This window comes from Mobula hypostoma, chromosome 5 (genome assembly GCF_963921235.1).
Source record: "Mobula hypostoma chromosome 5, sMobHyp1.1, whole genome shotgun sequence".
Lineage (NCBI taxonomy): Eukaryota > Metazoa > Chordata > Chondrichthyes > Myliobatiformes > Myliobatidae > Mobula > Mobula hypostoma.
Genome location: NC_086101.1, coordinates 6,663,782 through 6,677,912, shown reverse-complemented (window position 1 = coordinate 6,677,912; position 14,131 = coordinate 6,663,782). Strand labels below are relative to the sequence as shown.

General features: G+C 47.1%; 1 protein-coding gene across 1 annotated transcript in view; it reads right to left on the bottom strand.

The window, feature by feature from the left end:
* The window catches only part of LOC134346428 (uncharacterized), a 69,097-nt gene that overhangs the window by 776 nt on the left and 54,190 nt on the right, over positions 1–14,131 (bottom strand). Inside the window, 4 exon segments of the mRNA XM_063047798.1 lie at positions 2,115–2,226; positions 11,908–12,026; positions 12,102–12,124; positions 13,659–13,892. Coding sequence (XP_062903868.1) covers positions 2,115–2,226; positions 11,908–12,026; positions 12,102–12,124; positions 13,659–13,892 — 488 coding nt within the window.

Genomic DNA, 14,131 nt, shown 5'->3' with positions numbered 1-14,131 from the left:
AAATCGATCCAGATGAGAATGGGGTGAGGACTGGAGGTATTTAAAGAGGAGATAAGGCAGAATTCAGATGGGGAGAGAATTCAAAATGCAGAGATGCAAAGGTAATTGGGAGTCTTTGTGCAGAATACCCAAAAGGTTAACCTCGCGGTTGAGTCGGTGGTGAAGAAGGCGAATGCAATGTTGGCATTTATTTCGAGAGGTATAGAATATAAGAGCAGGGATGTGATGTTGAGGCTCTATAAGGCACTAGTGAGACCACACTTGGAGTACTGTGTGCGGTATTGGGTTCCTTATTACAAAAGGATATACTCACATTGCAGAGGGTTCAGAGAAGTTTCATGAGAATGATTCCATGAATGAAAGAGTTACCGTATGAGGAACATCTGGCAGCTCTTGACCTGTATTGAAAACTGAATACTCCAGTATTCCCTGGAGTTCAGAAGAATGAAAAGGATCTCATAGAAACATTCCGAATGTTAAAGGACCTGAACAGATTAGATATGGCAATGTTATTTCCCATGGTAGGGGATTCTAGGATGAGACGACACAACTTCAAGAATGAAGGATGTCCATTTGGAACAGATAACTGGAGAAATTACTTTTGTCAGACTGTGCTAAATCTGTGGAATTTATTGCCACAAGTAGCTGTGGAGGCCAAGTCATTGAGTGTATTTAAGACGGAGATTGATAGGTTCTTGATTAGCCAGAGCATCAAAGGGTATGGGGAGAAGGCAGGGGATGGGGATGACTGGAAAAATTGGATCACCCAATGATTGAATTGCAGTGCAGACTCGATGGACCGAATGGCCTACTTCTGGTTCTTTATCTTATGGGCTTAAAATGAATATCTGATTCAATGTAGAGATCCCGGCTGTTTGTCTCGTAAATTAGAGGAATGGCTCCTCATGTTCCATCAGGGTGTCCGGCAACCAGACGGCATCAACATCGAATTCTCAAACTTCTGGTTGTCGCTCTCTCCCTGTTACTTTTCCTGTTTAATTGTCTCTCTCCTCCTGATCCACCAGCCCCATCACCTATCTCTTTCCCCTTCCTCCCCACCCTCTCCACCTGCCCATCACCCACACACTCCTTCCCACCTCCCTCCCTTTACTCCGGGCTCCACTTTCCCCTCCTGTCAGATTCCAAAATCTTCAGCCCTTTGTCACTGACACCTCTCACCTCCCAGTTTCTGACACATTTCCACACTCCACCCCTCCCTCATCTACCTGGATCCACCCATCACCTGCCAGCTCTGTCTCCATCCTTCTCTCGACCATTCTGCACCGGTCATCTCCTCTCTGACTTTCAGACCACATGAAGGGCCTCGAGCCAAAACGCCAACTGTCCATTTCCCTCCATAGATTTTATCTGAGTCTCCGGCGCTTTATAACCACCACTACAAGTCCCACATTACCAAGATTCACCCTGACCTCCCCCTTTCAGTGAGCACCACCACCACTTGTCCCAGTTACCCGGTCAGTCCCGGTGGACTTCAGCACCCGGGGAAGCCGGGGAGCTCAGGACCCGCCGCCCGCGGCTGCTGCTGAATCCGCGGTGTTTCTGTTCCGTTGACGGATGCGATGAACGAGTTAAAATTAATGGATCAATAATTCTCACGTCGTGTTTATTTCACTCTCTGCACATTTATATTTACACTGACTTACTCCTGACGCCGGTCCCGGACCCGACCCGTTTACAGACCCGGAGCGGAACCGGAGCAGATTCTCAGCCACTCGTTTGTATTAACAGTCCTGAAGAAAGGACAAAGTTTCCCCGTGAATTTATTCCCAGTGAAGGTGTGGAGATGGGACTTGGTCTCCGCGTTGTAAAATGAAACTGTCCCGGACTGGTAACTGAGATAAACTCCCACCCTTCCGGGGATGGGACCGGCAGGGAGACCGGACTCAGGGGAGGTGAGAACCTTCATCTTGACATTAACCCGCCCGATGGTCCAGCATCCGGTCTCCGGACTCGGTCTGACCGATCCCTTCCTCTCCACAGACTCTGCGGCGACTCCCAGATACCAGCGCCGATTCCCCGTCACCTCCACCTCCCAGTAATGTCTCCCCGATGTGAATCCCTCCGATCCCAGCACACAAAGCCGGTCTGTGAACCTCTTCCCGGTGTCAGGGAGATCCCTCCGGGTCTCGGTCCGTCTCACACTCTTCCGATCCTCAGACACCTCGAGCCGCGGACTCGCCGTTTCCACATCCAGGGTGACAGAGACTGAGGGGAGAAGCAGAGAATTAGAGAGTCCCCGGGGATCGGGGGGAGACTCGGGCAGCGCGGCCCCGAGACCGGAGGAGAGGCCGCTGGGCCTCAGGCTCAGTCGGGTGGCCGACCGGACACTTTCCCGGGGTTTTACCAAACTACAGCGGATGGACAACCAGCATCTTCAAGAGAATTTACTCTACATCATAAACACAAAATAATCTGCAGATGCTGGGGTCAGAGCAACACTCACAACAGGCTGGAGGAACTCAGCAGGTCGGGCAGCAAACGAAGGGTTCCGGCCCGAAACGTCAACTGATCGTTTCCAGGGATGCTGCCCGACCTGCTGAGTTCCTCCAGCGTGTTGTGAGTGTTGAATTTACTCGACACGGAGATCGGATTTTCCCCGATCTATACACACAAAATTCTGGAGGATCTCAGCGGGTCAAGCAGCATGTGTTAAGGGAGATGTACAGTCGATGTTTCAAGCCGACACCTTTCCTCAAAAATGGATAGAAAGGCGGGGGTTAACAGTAGACTGATGTGAGGAATGGATGGAGCAACAGCTGGATGAGGATGAGGTGAATGAACACTGGAGGCATTTAAAATGCAGGTAAGGCCGAATTCATTCGTGCCGACCAACTCAAATGGTTCTAGTTCCATTTGCCTATATTGGCCAATACTCCTTTAAACGTTTCCTACCTACGTACCTGTCCAAGCAACAAATACAAAATGCTGGAGGAACCCAGCAGTCCACGCAGCATCCATTGAAAAAAGTAAAGTCAACGTTTCAGCAGGACTGGAGAGAAAAGGCTGAGGAGTAGATTTAAAAGGTGGGTGTGGGGAGGGAGGGAGAGCCACCAGGTGATAGGTGAGACCTGGAGGGGGAGGGATGAAGTAACAAGCTGGGAAGTTGATTGGCAAGATGAACTGAGAGAGGGAAAAGGGGATGGGAAAAGGAGAAGGGTGGTTTGGGGGCATTTCTGGAAGTTTAAGATTAATGTTCTTGCCATCAGGTTGGAGGCTCCCTAAGTGGAATAAAAGGTGTTGTTCCTCCCACCCAAGTGTGGCCTTATCCCGACAGTGGAGGACATATCAGAATGGGAATGGGAAATAGACACTGGGAGATCCTGTTCTGGTGGACGGAGCGTAGATGCACGGTGAAGCGGTCTCCCAAACTACATCGGGTCTCGCTGAATACAGGAGGCTACAACGGGAACACCAGACACATATGACCCCAACAGACTCAGGTCAAGTGTCACCTCAGCTGGAGGGACTGTTTAGGGCCCTGGATGGTATTGAGAGACAGCGTGTAGAGGCAAGTGTAGCACTTGTTCCGCTTGCAAGGATAAGTGTCAGGAGGGAGATCTGTGGGGAGGGACAAACAAGGGAGTTGCGTGGGACGGTAGAGAAAGATGTGATTGGTGGTGGGATCTCATTGGAGATGGCAGAAGTTTCGGAGAATTATTTGCTGAACACGCAGGCTGGCAGGATGGTAGTTGAGGACAAGAGGAACCCTATCGCTGGTAGGGTGGCAGAGGATGGGCTAAGAACAGACATGCGTGAAATGAAAGAGATGCGGTTAAGGGTAGTGTTGATGGTGGAGGAAGGGAAGCTCCTTTCTTTGAAAAAGGAGGATATTTCTTTCATTCTAGAATGAAAAGCCTCATCCTGAGAACAGAGGCGGAGGAGACAGAGGAATTGAGAGAAGGGGATGGCAGTTTTACAAGAAGCAGGGTGGGATGAGGTATAGTGCAGGTAGCTGTGAGAGTCCTTGGGTCTGTAATAGACATTGTGGATAAGCTCTCTCTAGAGATAGAGACAGAGAGCTCAAGAAAGGGAAGGGAGGTATCAGAAATGGGCAGGGTGAAAGCTGGAGGCAAAGTCAATGAAGTTGACGAGTTCAGCATGGGTGCAGGAAGCAGCACAAGTGCAGTCGTCAATGTAGTGTTGGGAAAGTGGGGGATGGTCACAAGTGTGAGTTTAGAACATAGACTTGGAACATGTAGCCAACAAACAGTTAGGCATAGCTGGGACCCACATGAGTGCCCATGGCTACACCTCTTGTCTAAATGAAGTGGGAGGAGCCCAAGGAGAAATTATTGAGAGTGAAGACAAGTTCCGCTAAGCGGAGGACAGTAGTGGTGGAGGGGAGCTGGTTAGTTCCAGTGTCCAGAAAAAAAACGAGAGCTATGAGGCCTTTCCTGAATGCGGCCAGTGAGGGAGTGGAGCTTTGAGGCTTTGACTCGAGAGATTCTGGCAGTTTTGGCAGTTAGTCTGTGCGATCAAGTCAATCAAGATTTGAATAGATCAGCAGAAAGCTGTTGATTAGACAAACAAGATTTGAATAGCTCAGACTCAGCAGAAAGCAGCTGATTGGGCAGTCGAGGTCAGGTGACCAAGCATTTTGAAAAGCTCAAACAGATAAATAGAGGGATAGCTCAAGCGAAGCGGCCAGTGTGTGAGTGGGCCAGTGAAGGAGTGGAGCTTTGAGGCTTTGACTCGAGTGGCTTTGACGAGAAGAGGCGGAGGACAAGCTAGCTCGCAGTTAGTTTTTACAATGCCTCCTGAGACGGTGATGTGCCTCTCATGTGAGATGTGGCAGTCTTGGTGGAACTCCCCTCTCCCGCAGAGTCACATCTGCCAGAAGTGTATACGGCTGGGCGATCTGGGAGACCGTGTAAGGAATCTGGAGCAGCATCTAGATGACCTTCTACTGATAAGGGAGAATGAGGCAGTCGAATATGAGAGCTACAGGGAGGTAGTCACACCTAGGCTGTCAGAAGCAGGTCGTTGGGTGACAGTCAGAGGGGGGAAAGCGAAGGTGAGCAGACAGGGAGTGCAGAGCACCCCTGTAGCCATTCCCCTGAATAATAAGTTTACCATCCTGGATACTGTTGGCGGTGACGTCCAACCAAGTGTGAGCCACGGTGCCAGGGACTCAGTCTGCAGAAGGGTGGGACGGAGAAGAGGAGAGCTGTCGTCATCGGAGACTCTATAGTCAGAGGAGCAGACAGGAGATTTTGTGGACTTGAGAAGGACACTCGCATGGTTTGTTGCCTCCTGGGTACCAGGGTCCGGGATGTCTCTGACTCGGTGCATGACATCCTGATACGAGAGGGAAAGCAGCCAGAAGTCGTGATACATGTTGGTACCAACGACATAGGCAGGAAGAGGGATGAGGTCCTGAAGTGTGAGTTTCGGGACCTAGGCAGAAGGCTGAAGAACAGGACCTCAAGGCTGGCGTTCTCAGGATTGCTGCCAGTGCTACGTGACAGAGATGGTAAGAATTGGAGGAGGTGGCAGTTGAATGCGTGGATGAGAAATTGGTGCAGGGAGCAGGGTTTTAGATTTTTAGATCATTGGGATCTCTTCTGGGGAAGGTGGGACCTGTACAGATTGGATGGGTTGCACCTGAACTCGAGGGGGAGCAATATCCTTGCAGGTAGGTTTACTAGCATGGTTCGGGAGGGATTAAACTAATTTGCAAGGGGGATGGGACCCGGAGCAATAGAGCAATGAAAGAAGTGCATGGAGTAAAGCCAGATCTAACATATAGAGAGGCTTTGAGGAAAGAGAAACAGAATAAACGGTGTAAAGACAGTAAGGTAGAAGGGCTGAAATGTGTGTACCTCAATGCAAGAAGCATCAGGAACAACGGTGATGAACTGAGAGCTTGGATACATACGTGGAATTATGATGTAGTGGCCATTACAGAGACTTGGCTGGCACCAGGGCAGGAATGGATTCTCAATATTCCTAGATTTCAGTGTTTTAAAAGGGATGGGGGGGGGAGGAGGGCTGGCATTACTGGTCAGGGATACTATTACAGCTACAGAAAGGGTGGGTAATGTAGCAGGATCCTCTTTTGAGTCAGTATGGGTGGAAGTCAGGAACAGGAAGGGAGCAGTTACTCTATTTGGGAGTATTCTATAGGCCTCCTGGTAGCAGCAGAGATACAATGGAGCAGATTGGGAGGCAGATTTTGGAAAGGTGCAAAAATAACAGGGTTGTTATCATGGGTGACTTTAACTTCCCTAATATTGATTGGCACATGATTAGTTCTAAGGGTTTAGATGGGGCAGAGTTTGTTAAGTGTGTCCAGGACAGCTTCCTGTCACAGTATGTGGACAGGCCAACCAGGGGGAATGCCATACTAGATCTAGTACTAGGTAACGAACCGGGTCAGGTCACAGATCTCTCAGTGGGTGAGCATCTGGGGGACTGTGACCACCATTCTCTGGCCTTCAGCATTATCATGGAAAAGGATAGGATTTGAGAGGACAGGAAAATGTTTAATTGGGGAAGGGCAAATTATGAGGCTATAAGGCTAGAACTTGCGGGTGTGAATTGGGATGACGTTTTTGCAGGGAAATGTACTATGGTCATGTGGTCGATGTTTAGAGATCCCTTGCAGGATGTTAGGGATAAATTTGTCCGGGTGAGGAAGATAAAGAGTGGTAGGGTGAAGGAACCATGGGTGACAAGTGGGGTGGAAAATCTAGTCAGCTGGAAGAAGGCAGCATACATGAGGTTTAGGAAGCAAGGACCAGATGAGTCTATTGAGAAATATAGGGAAGCAAGAAAGGAGCTTAAGAAGGGGCTGAGAAGAGCAAGAAGGGGGCATGAGAAGGCCTTGGCGAGTAGGGTAAAGGAAAACCCCAAGGCATTCTACAATTCTGTGAAGAACAAAAGGATGACAGGAGTGAAGGCAGGACCAATTAGAGACAAAGGTGGGAAAATGTGCCTGGAGGCTGTGGAAGTGAGCGAGGACCTCAATGAATACTTCCCTTCAGTATTCACCAATGAGAGGGAACTTGATGACGGTGAGGACAATATGAGTGAGGTTGATGTTCTGGAGCATGTTGATATTAAGGGAGAGGAGGTGTTGGAGTTGTTAAAATACATTAGGACAGATAAGTCCCCGGAGCCTGACGGAATATTCCCCAGGCTGCTCCATGAGGCGAAGGAAGAGATTGCTGAGCCTCTGGCTAGGATCTTTATGTCCTCGTTGTCCACGGGAATGATACTGGAGGATTGGCGGGAGCCGAATGTTGTCCCATTGTTCAAAAAACGTAGTACGGATAGTCCATGTAATTATAGACCAGTGAGCCTTACGTCTGTGGTGGGAAAGCTGTTGGAAAAGATTCTTAGAGATAGGATCTATGGGCATTTAGAGAATAATGGTCTGATCAGGGACAGTCAGAATGGCTTTGTGAAGGGCAGATCGTGTCTAACAAGCCTGATAGAGTTCTTTGAGGAGGTGATCAGGCACATAGATGAGGGTACTGCAGTGGATGTGATCTATTTGGATTTTAGTAAGGCATTTGACAAGGTTCCACACGGTAGGCTTATTCGGAAAGTCAGAAGGCATGGGATCTTGGGATGCTTGGCCAGGTGGATTCAGAATTGGCTCACCTGCAGAAGGCAGAGGGTCATGGTGGAGGGAGTACATTCAGATTGGAGGGTTCTGACCAGTGGTGTCCCACAAAGATCTGTTCTGGGACCTCTGCTTTGCGTGATTTTTATTAACGACCTGGATGTTCGGGTAGACGGGTGGGCTGGCAAGTTTGCAGATGACACAAAGGTTGGTGGTATTGTAGATAGTGTAGAGGATTGTCAAAGATTGCAGAGAGACATTGATAGGATGCAGAAGTGAGCTGAGAAGTGGCAGATGGATTTCAACCCGGAGAAGTGTGAGGTGGTACACTTTGGAAGGACAAACTCCAAGGCAGAGTACAAAGTAAATTGCAGGATACTTGGTAGTGTGGAGGAGCAGAGGGATCTGGGGCTACATGTCCACAGATCCCTGAAAGCTGCCTCACAGGTAGATAGGGTAGCTTATGGTGTGAAAGCTTATGGGGTGTTAGCTTTCATAAGTCAATGGATAGAGTTTAAGAGTCGCGATGTAATGATGCAGCTCTGTAAAACTCTGGTTAGGCCACAATTGGAGTACTGTGTCCATTTCTGGTCACCTCACTACAGGAAGGATGTGGAAGCATTAGAAATGGTACAGAGGAGATTTACCAGGATGCTGCCTGCTTTAGAGAGTATGCATTATGATCAGAGGTTAAGGGAGCTAGGACTTTACTCTTTGGAGAGGAGGAGGATGAGAGGAGACATGATAGAGGTGTACAAGATAATAAGAGGAATAGATAGAGTGGATAGCCAGCGCCTCTTCCCCAGGGCACCACTGCTCAATACAAGAGGGCATGTCTTTAAGGTAAGAGGTGGGAAGTTCAAGGGAGATATTAGAGGAAGGTTTTTTACTCAGAGAGTGGTTGGTGTGTGGAATGCACTGCCTGAGTCAGTGGTGGAGGCAGATACACTAGTGAAGTTTAAGAGACTACTAGACAGGTATATGAAGGAATTTATCCTGGGGGGTTATATGGGAGGCAGGGTTTGAGGGTCGGCACAATATTGTGGGCCGAAGGGCCTGTAATGTGCTGTACTATTCTATGTTCTATGCTCTGTCCTGATGTCTTATAAATCATTGTAACTGTACCCACCTCTAGTTTCCTTTGGCAGCCTCCTGAGCTCCAGGAAAACGTCCCAAAATATCCAGCCTCTCCTTATAACCCAAACCCTCCAGTCCAGTAACATCCTTGTAAATCTGTTTTATACCCTCTCAGTTTAATAACATCCTTCCTGCAGATACATAACCAGAACAGTTCAGAGTGATCAAAATCATAAAGGCAAGAAAGAGTGCGGATGCTGGAAATCCAAAACAACACAAACAAAATCTCAGACCAAAACATTAACGGTTTATGCATTTCCATCGAAGCTGCCTGACCTTCTGAGTTCCTCCAACATTTGGTCTGTGTGGCTTGGATTTCCAGCTTCTGCAGATTTTCTCTTATTTAGAGTCATAAAAGAAAGCTTTTGACACATTATCCTTCATAAATGAAAGTATTCAGTACAGGAGATGGGATGTTATGCTGAAGTTGTGTAAGATGTTGGTGAGACATAATTTGGAATATTGTGTATAGTTTTGGTCACCTACCTGCCAGAAAGATATAAATAAGGATAAAAGAGAACAGAGAACATTTCCAGAAATGTTGCTCGGACTGGAGGACCTGATTTATAAGGAAAGATGGAACAAGTTAAGACTTTATTCCTTGTAAGGTAGTACGCTGAGGGAGATTTGAGAGAGGTATGCAAAATTATGAGGAGAGTAAATGCGACAGGACTACAACTGGAGGTTAAAGAAAAGTTTGGACAGATACATGGATCACAGAGGTGTGGAGGACTATGGTCACGGTGCAGGTTGATGGGAGTAGGCAGTTTAAATGTGATGGCATGAACTAGATGGGCCAAAGGGCCTGTTTCTGTGTTGTACTTTTCTGTCACTCTATGACTCTAGTACAAAAACAAACTGGTTAGGAAGTTAATTGGTCATTGTAAAATCTCCTTTGATTAGGCTAACGTTGAAGAGTGACTGTTGCTGGGTGGAGCAGGTCATTGGGCTGGGACGGCCTGTTTCACACTGTATCTAAATAAATAAATAACCTCTTCACTGTCCATGAAACCACCAATTTTAGAGTCCTTCACAAACCTACTTAACACCTCAGCTACATTCTCGGCAAATCATTCATATGAATGATGAAAAACAGTGGACCCAGCACCGATCCCAGCAGCACAACCGCTGGTCACAGGACTCCACCCAGACAATTCTGTATCCTATTCCAGATCATACTGTATCCCATGTGATCTAACTCTCTGCTACCTTGTCAAATCCCTCGCTAAACTCCATGGAGGCGATGTCTACTGCACTTTCATCAGCTGTAATTTATTTATTGAGATACAGCACGGAATAGGCCCTTCCGGCCCTTTGACCCCCACCACCCAGAAACCCCGATTTAATCCGAGCCTGACCATGGGACAAGTTACAATGACCCCCACCACCCAGAAACCCCTGATTTAATCCGAGCCTGACCATGGGACAAGTTACAATGACCCCCACCACCCAGAAACCCCTGATTTAATCCAAGCCTGACCATGGGACAAGTTACAATGACCCACATCACCCAGCAACCCCTGATTTAATCTGAGCCTAACAACAGGATAATTGAACTGTGGGAGGAACTGGAGCACCTCGAGGAAACCCACACAGTCACGGGGAGAACATAGTAGGGAAGTCCAGTCCGTAATCCGAACGTCAGTGGTGGGAAAGTTTCTGAGAGACAGGATCGAACAGCATTTGGAAAGACGAGGACTGATCAGGGACAGTCAGCATGGCATTGTGCATGGAAAATGACGTCTCACAAATTCCAGTTTGTTGAAGAGGTGACAGAGAGGATTGACCAGGACAGGGTGGTAGACATTGTCCACATGAACTTCACCAAGGCCTTTGATGTTGATCATAGGCCACACTTGGAGTATTCTGTGCATTTCTGGGTCCCCGACTCTGGGAAGGATGTCATTACAGGAAGATGTTACCAGGGCTGGAGGGCTTGGGTTAAAAGCAGAGACTGGATAAGCTGGGGCTATTTCCCTGGAGCGTTGGATGTTGAGGGGGGACCCCTTTTCAAGGTATATAAAATCATGAGGGCAGATGTAAAGTGTATACACATGGTCTCTTTCCCCAGAATAGCAGAGTCCAAAAGCAGAGGGCAGGGATTGAGGAGAGAGTTTTTTAAGCAATCTTTGAGGGAAGTGGGTACAAGTGAAATTTGCTGTCAGAGGACGCCGTAGAAACAGGTATAATTAATATATTGTAAAATAAATTTAGACAGGTACACGGATAGGAAATGGTTAGAGGAATATTGGACAAACACACGGAAATGTGCCTGTTTCCCTGGTGATGTGCCCCACTCTGATGGTGCATTTGGATATTGGATATCTGTCACTGTGTGTGAGTGTGTGTTGGTTGTGGTAAATATCAGTGAGTGTGTGTTCACATTGAAGGTAAGGGTGGATATTGAAGTATTTTATGTTACAGTGTGTCTTCACATGCCCAATGTTTGTTGGCACTGTGTGACATGTGTGTGAATTGTTCAAGTAAAAACCTTCACTGTGTCTGAAGAGAGAGAATAGTTTCCATGTCACTGAGGAAAATAACAATGCTCAATGCTGATGCTCTGACTATAATCTGCCAATGCTTCTTGTGTATGTGTGTGAGGGAGATTCGTCAGACCGGTTATGCTGTGTGAGCTTCTCCCATCATTCACCGAGGTCAATGCTGATCGGTGTGTCCGGGCTCAGTCTGACGATGCTTCAATGTGCTGGTTTGATAACAACAGTGAGACTCGCGAGTCCAGCAGGGGGCAGAGTTGAGTCAATCAGACTGCGGTCACGGACAGGTCAGACACGGTGAGCAGCTCGAAGGCCTGGTGTATTTTTCTGACAATCCTTGTCACCACAGTGGTAACAGATTTTATCCCCTTTAATGTCATTAATGAAATATTAATTCCAGAGCTACTGTGGCAGGATGCAAGCACATGCATTGACATATTTTGTCCAGCATGAATGAGATCAGGACGCTGTGGTTTATCTAACAGTTCCGTGAAGTGGTTATATTTTGCCCCAGTGTTGGTGTGTTCAGGGGTCTGACATCTCCAGATGATCACGTGACGGTGATGCCTCCCTGCAGGTGGGGTTGTTGCCGGAATAAACTTCACTTCCCCTTCAGCCTATTCTTACAGCCAAATTATTATTTATGTCTGAAATAAGGACAAATGTATCTGTATGTTTTACCTCGCTTAATAACATCAAACGCTTCTCCCAACGTTATGTCGAACAAATAGGGGTGATAGAATTTTTCAGCCAGTAGGGCACCATCTGTTACTGACAATGACTGGGCATCATCACTGATCCTGTAAATATTAGACATGCAATTATAAACTGAGCATCAGCGACATTTGAACTATCCAGTAAAGACCATGTCCTACCTTCTCTTCCGACGAGCTTCCTCCTGAAATAAATCAAACACAGATCTCAACTGACTGAGACTGACCATTGGCATCCCAATAGCAGGAATCTAAGCAAAGTTATTAAAAGCTGCTGGTAGCTGAGGAGGACGATGGCGTCTAACGGTGATTGCTTTGCTAGCATCTTAGGAAGCAGCTCTATTTCTATCTTTAGTATCTCTACTTTTCCCTTTCAGGGTTCTTTTGAAGACCCTGACCTGGAGTTACATGCTGACTTCAGTTCTTTGCGGGAATGAGACCCACTCTTGGGGTCTCACGGCTGGCCACTGTTCAATATATCGAGGACACAGCCTAGAAGACTAGCACACCTTCAGAGTTCCAGGATTTTGTGGCTCTGGAGGTGGGCAGACTCGAGGTCGGTGCCTCTGCAGGGAATCGGTGTGTCGTGTGAGATGGAAGATCGAAAGAAACAAGCTGGCTGCTGGCTGTGTGACCCGAGACCTGCGTTCTTTTGGCACAGAGCTTGAAAAAAACAACGCAACACACTTTTAACATCGTAAATCGGTGAGTTGTTTCTTATGTTTCCCCTCTCGCTGTGAAATGGGTCACTTCTTTTTCCCTTTTCGGGGAGAGAGAGCCTGTGTTATGTTGAATCACTGGGTGAGCGACTAGTCTTTGGGGTACTGCAAGTCTTTGTCTTTATTGATGCTTTGCTGCACGCTTGAGTGCTCGGTGGAGGGTGCTGATGTTTTTTTGCTGGTGAGGGAGGGTGGGTGGTTGTTGTCTTGCTACTGCTTATGCGTGGGAGTGGGGAGCTGGGGGGGCTTTGGGGTTCTAACATTTAACTCAATCATTCTTTGGGGCACGCCTTCATTTTCGTAGATGTTTGTGAAGAAAAAGAATTTCAGGATGTGTATTGTATACATTTCTCTGACATTAAATGTACCTTTGAAAATTTGAAAACTCCCACTTAACTCACTCCTACTGACACACATGGAGAAAGAGGAACACAGAATCACGGGAGAAAGTACAAGGAATGTTTATGAAAATTGTATCATAACTGAAAGGATGGATCTTACAGGAGAGACTGGACAGGTTGTGCATTTTTATCTGGATACGTTGTCAGGGAGGATCAGATGCCAGAATTTAACATTCCAAATGGATTTGATGAGGTGGGACTGGAGAAAATATTTCTGTTTTCACAAGACCAAAAGTCAAAGATAAAACATCATTTGATTGTTAATAAATCGCACAGGAAATGTGGTGAAGAGAATATCAGAAGCACACTCACAGCCTGTGACTGTAACTGGGTGTTACTCTGAGTATCAGGGATATTATACGTGGGAATCACAGAAATGAACACCAGCTCAGTGCTCTGATCAGAGTAACTCATTCCCGAGAAGGTTGCAGACTGTCCTGTGATGTACAGATGTTGTGGGAGGCCGGTTTGGGACAATGACAATTCTGAACAGTCAAGACATCAACATGGTGGAAATCAGTTTCCAACCTCAGTATTTGAGATAAAATACATCATTTTGTGACTGTGCACTTTTACAGAAACAAACTGAAATCGCTCACCATGAGGAATGTGATATTTTCTTGTTGATCCATCTGTTCCTGTAACTTTGAGATTTCCTCCTGGATAGAATTTAAATTCTCTTGAATCTCTCGAAGATTTTTTACCATTGCATTCAGAATCCTCTCCTCTTCTTCCCTCAGATCTCGGAGTGTGTGCTGCTCTTTCTCAGTGAGAACCCTGCGCAGTTCAGTAAAATGGGATGTGATCTGTGACTGAAGGCTGTGTGACTGTTCCTGTCAATGAAAGGAGAGGCTAGTTTACTATTTGAGGCTATTTTCTGTATTCCTTTCTGACATGGAAGGTAACCATTCAGCCCATTAAAGTCTCTGCTGGTTCTCAGAACAATCCCCTCCATCACATTCCCCCACGTCTCCCTGAAACATATATTCCTTCTCTGACCCACTAACTCCGACCTGATTCACAGACCACCCACAATCACAAGGTTAATTACAGTCGCCACTTTACCGTTCAA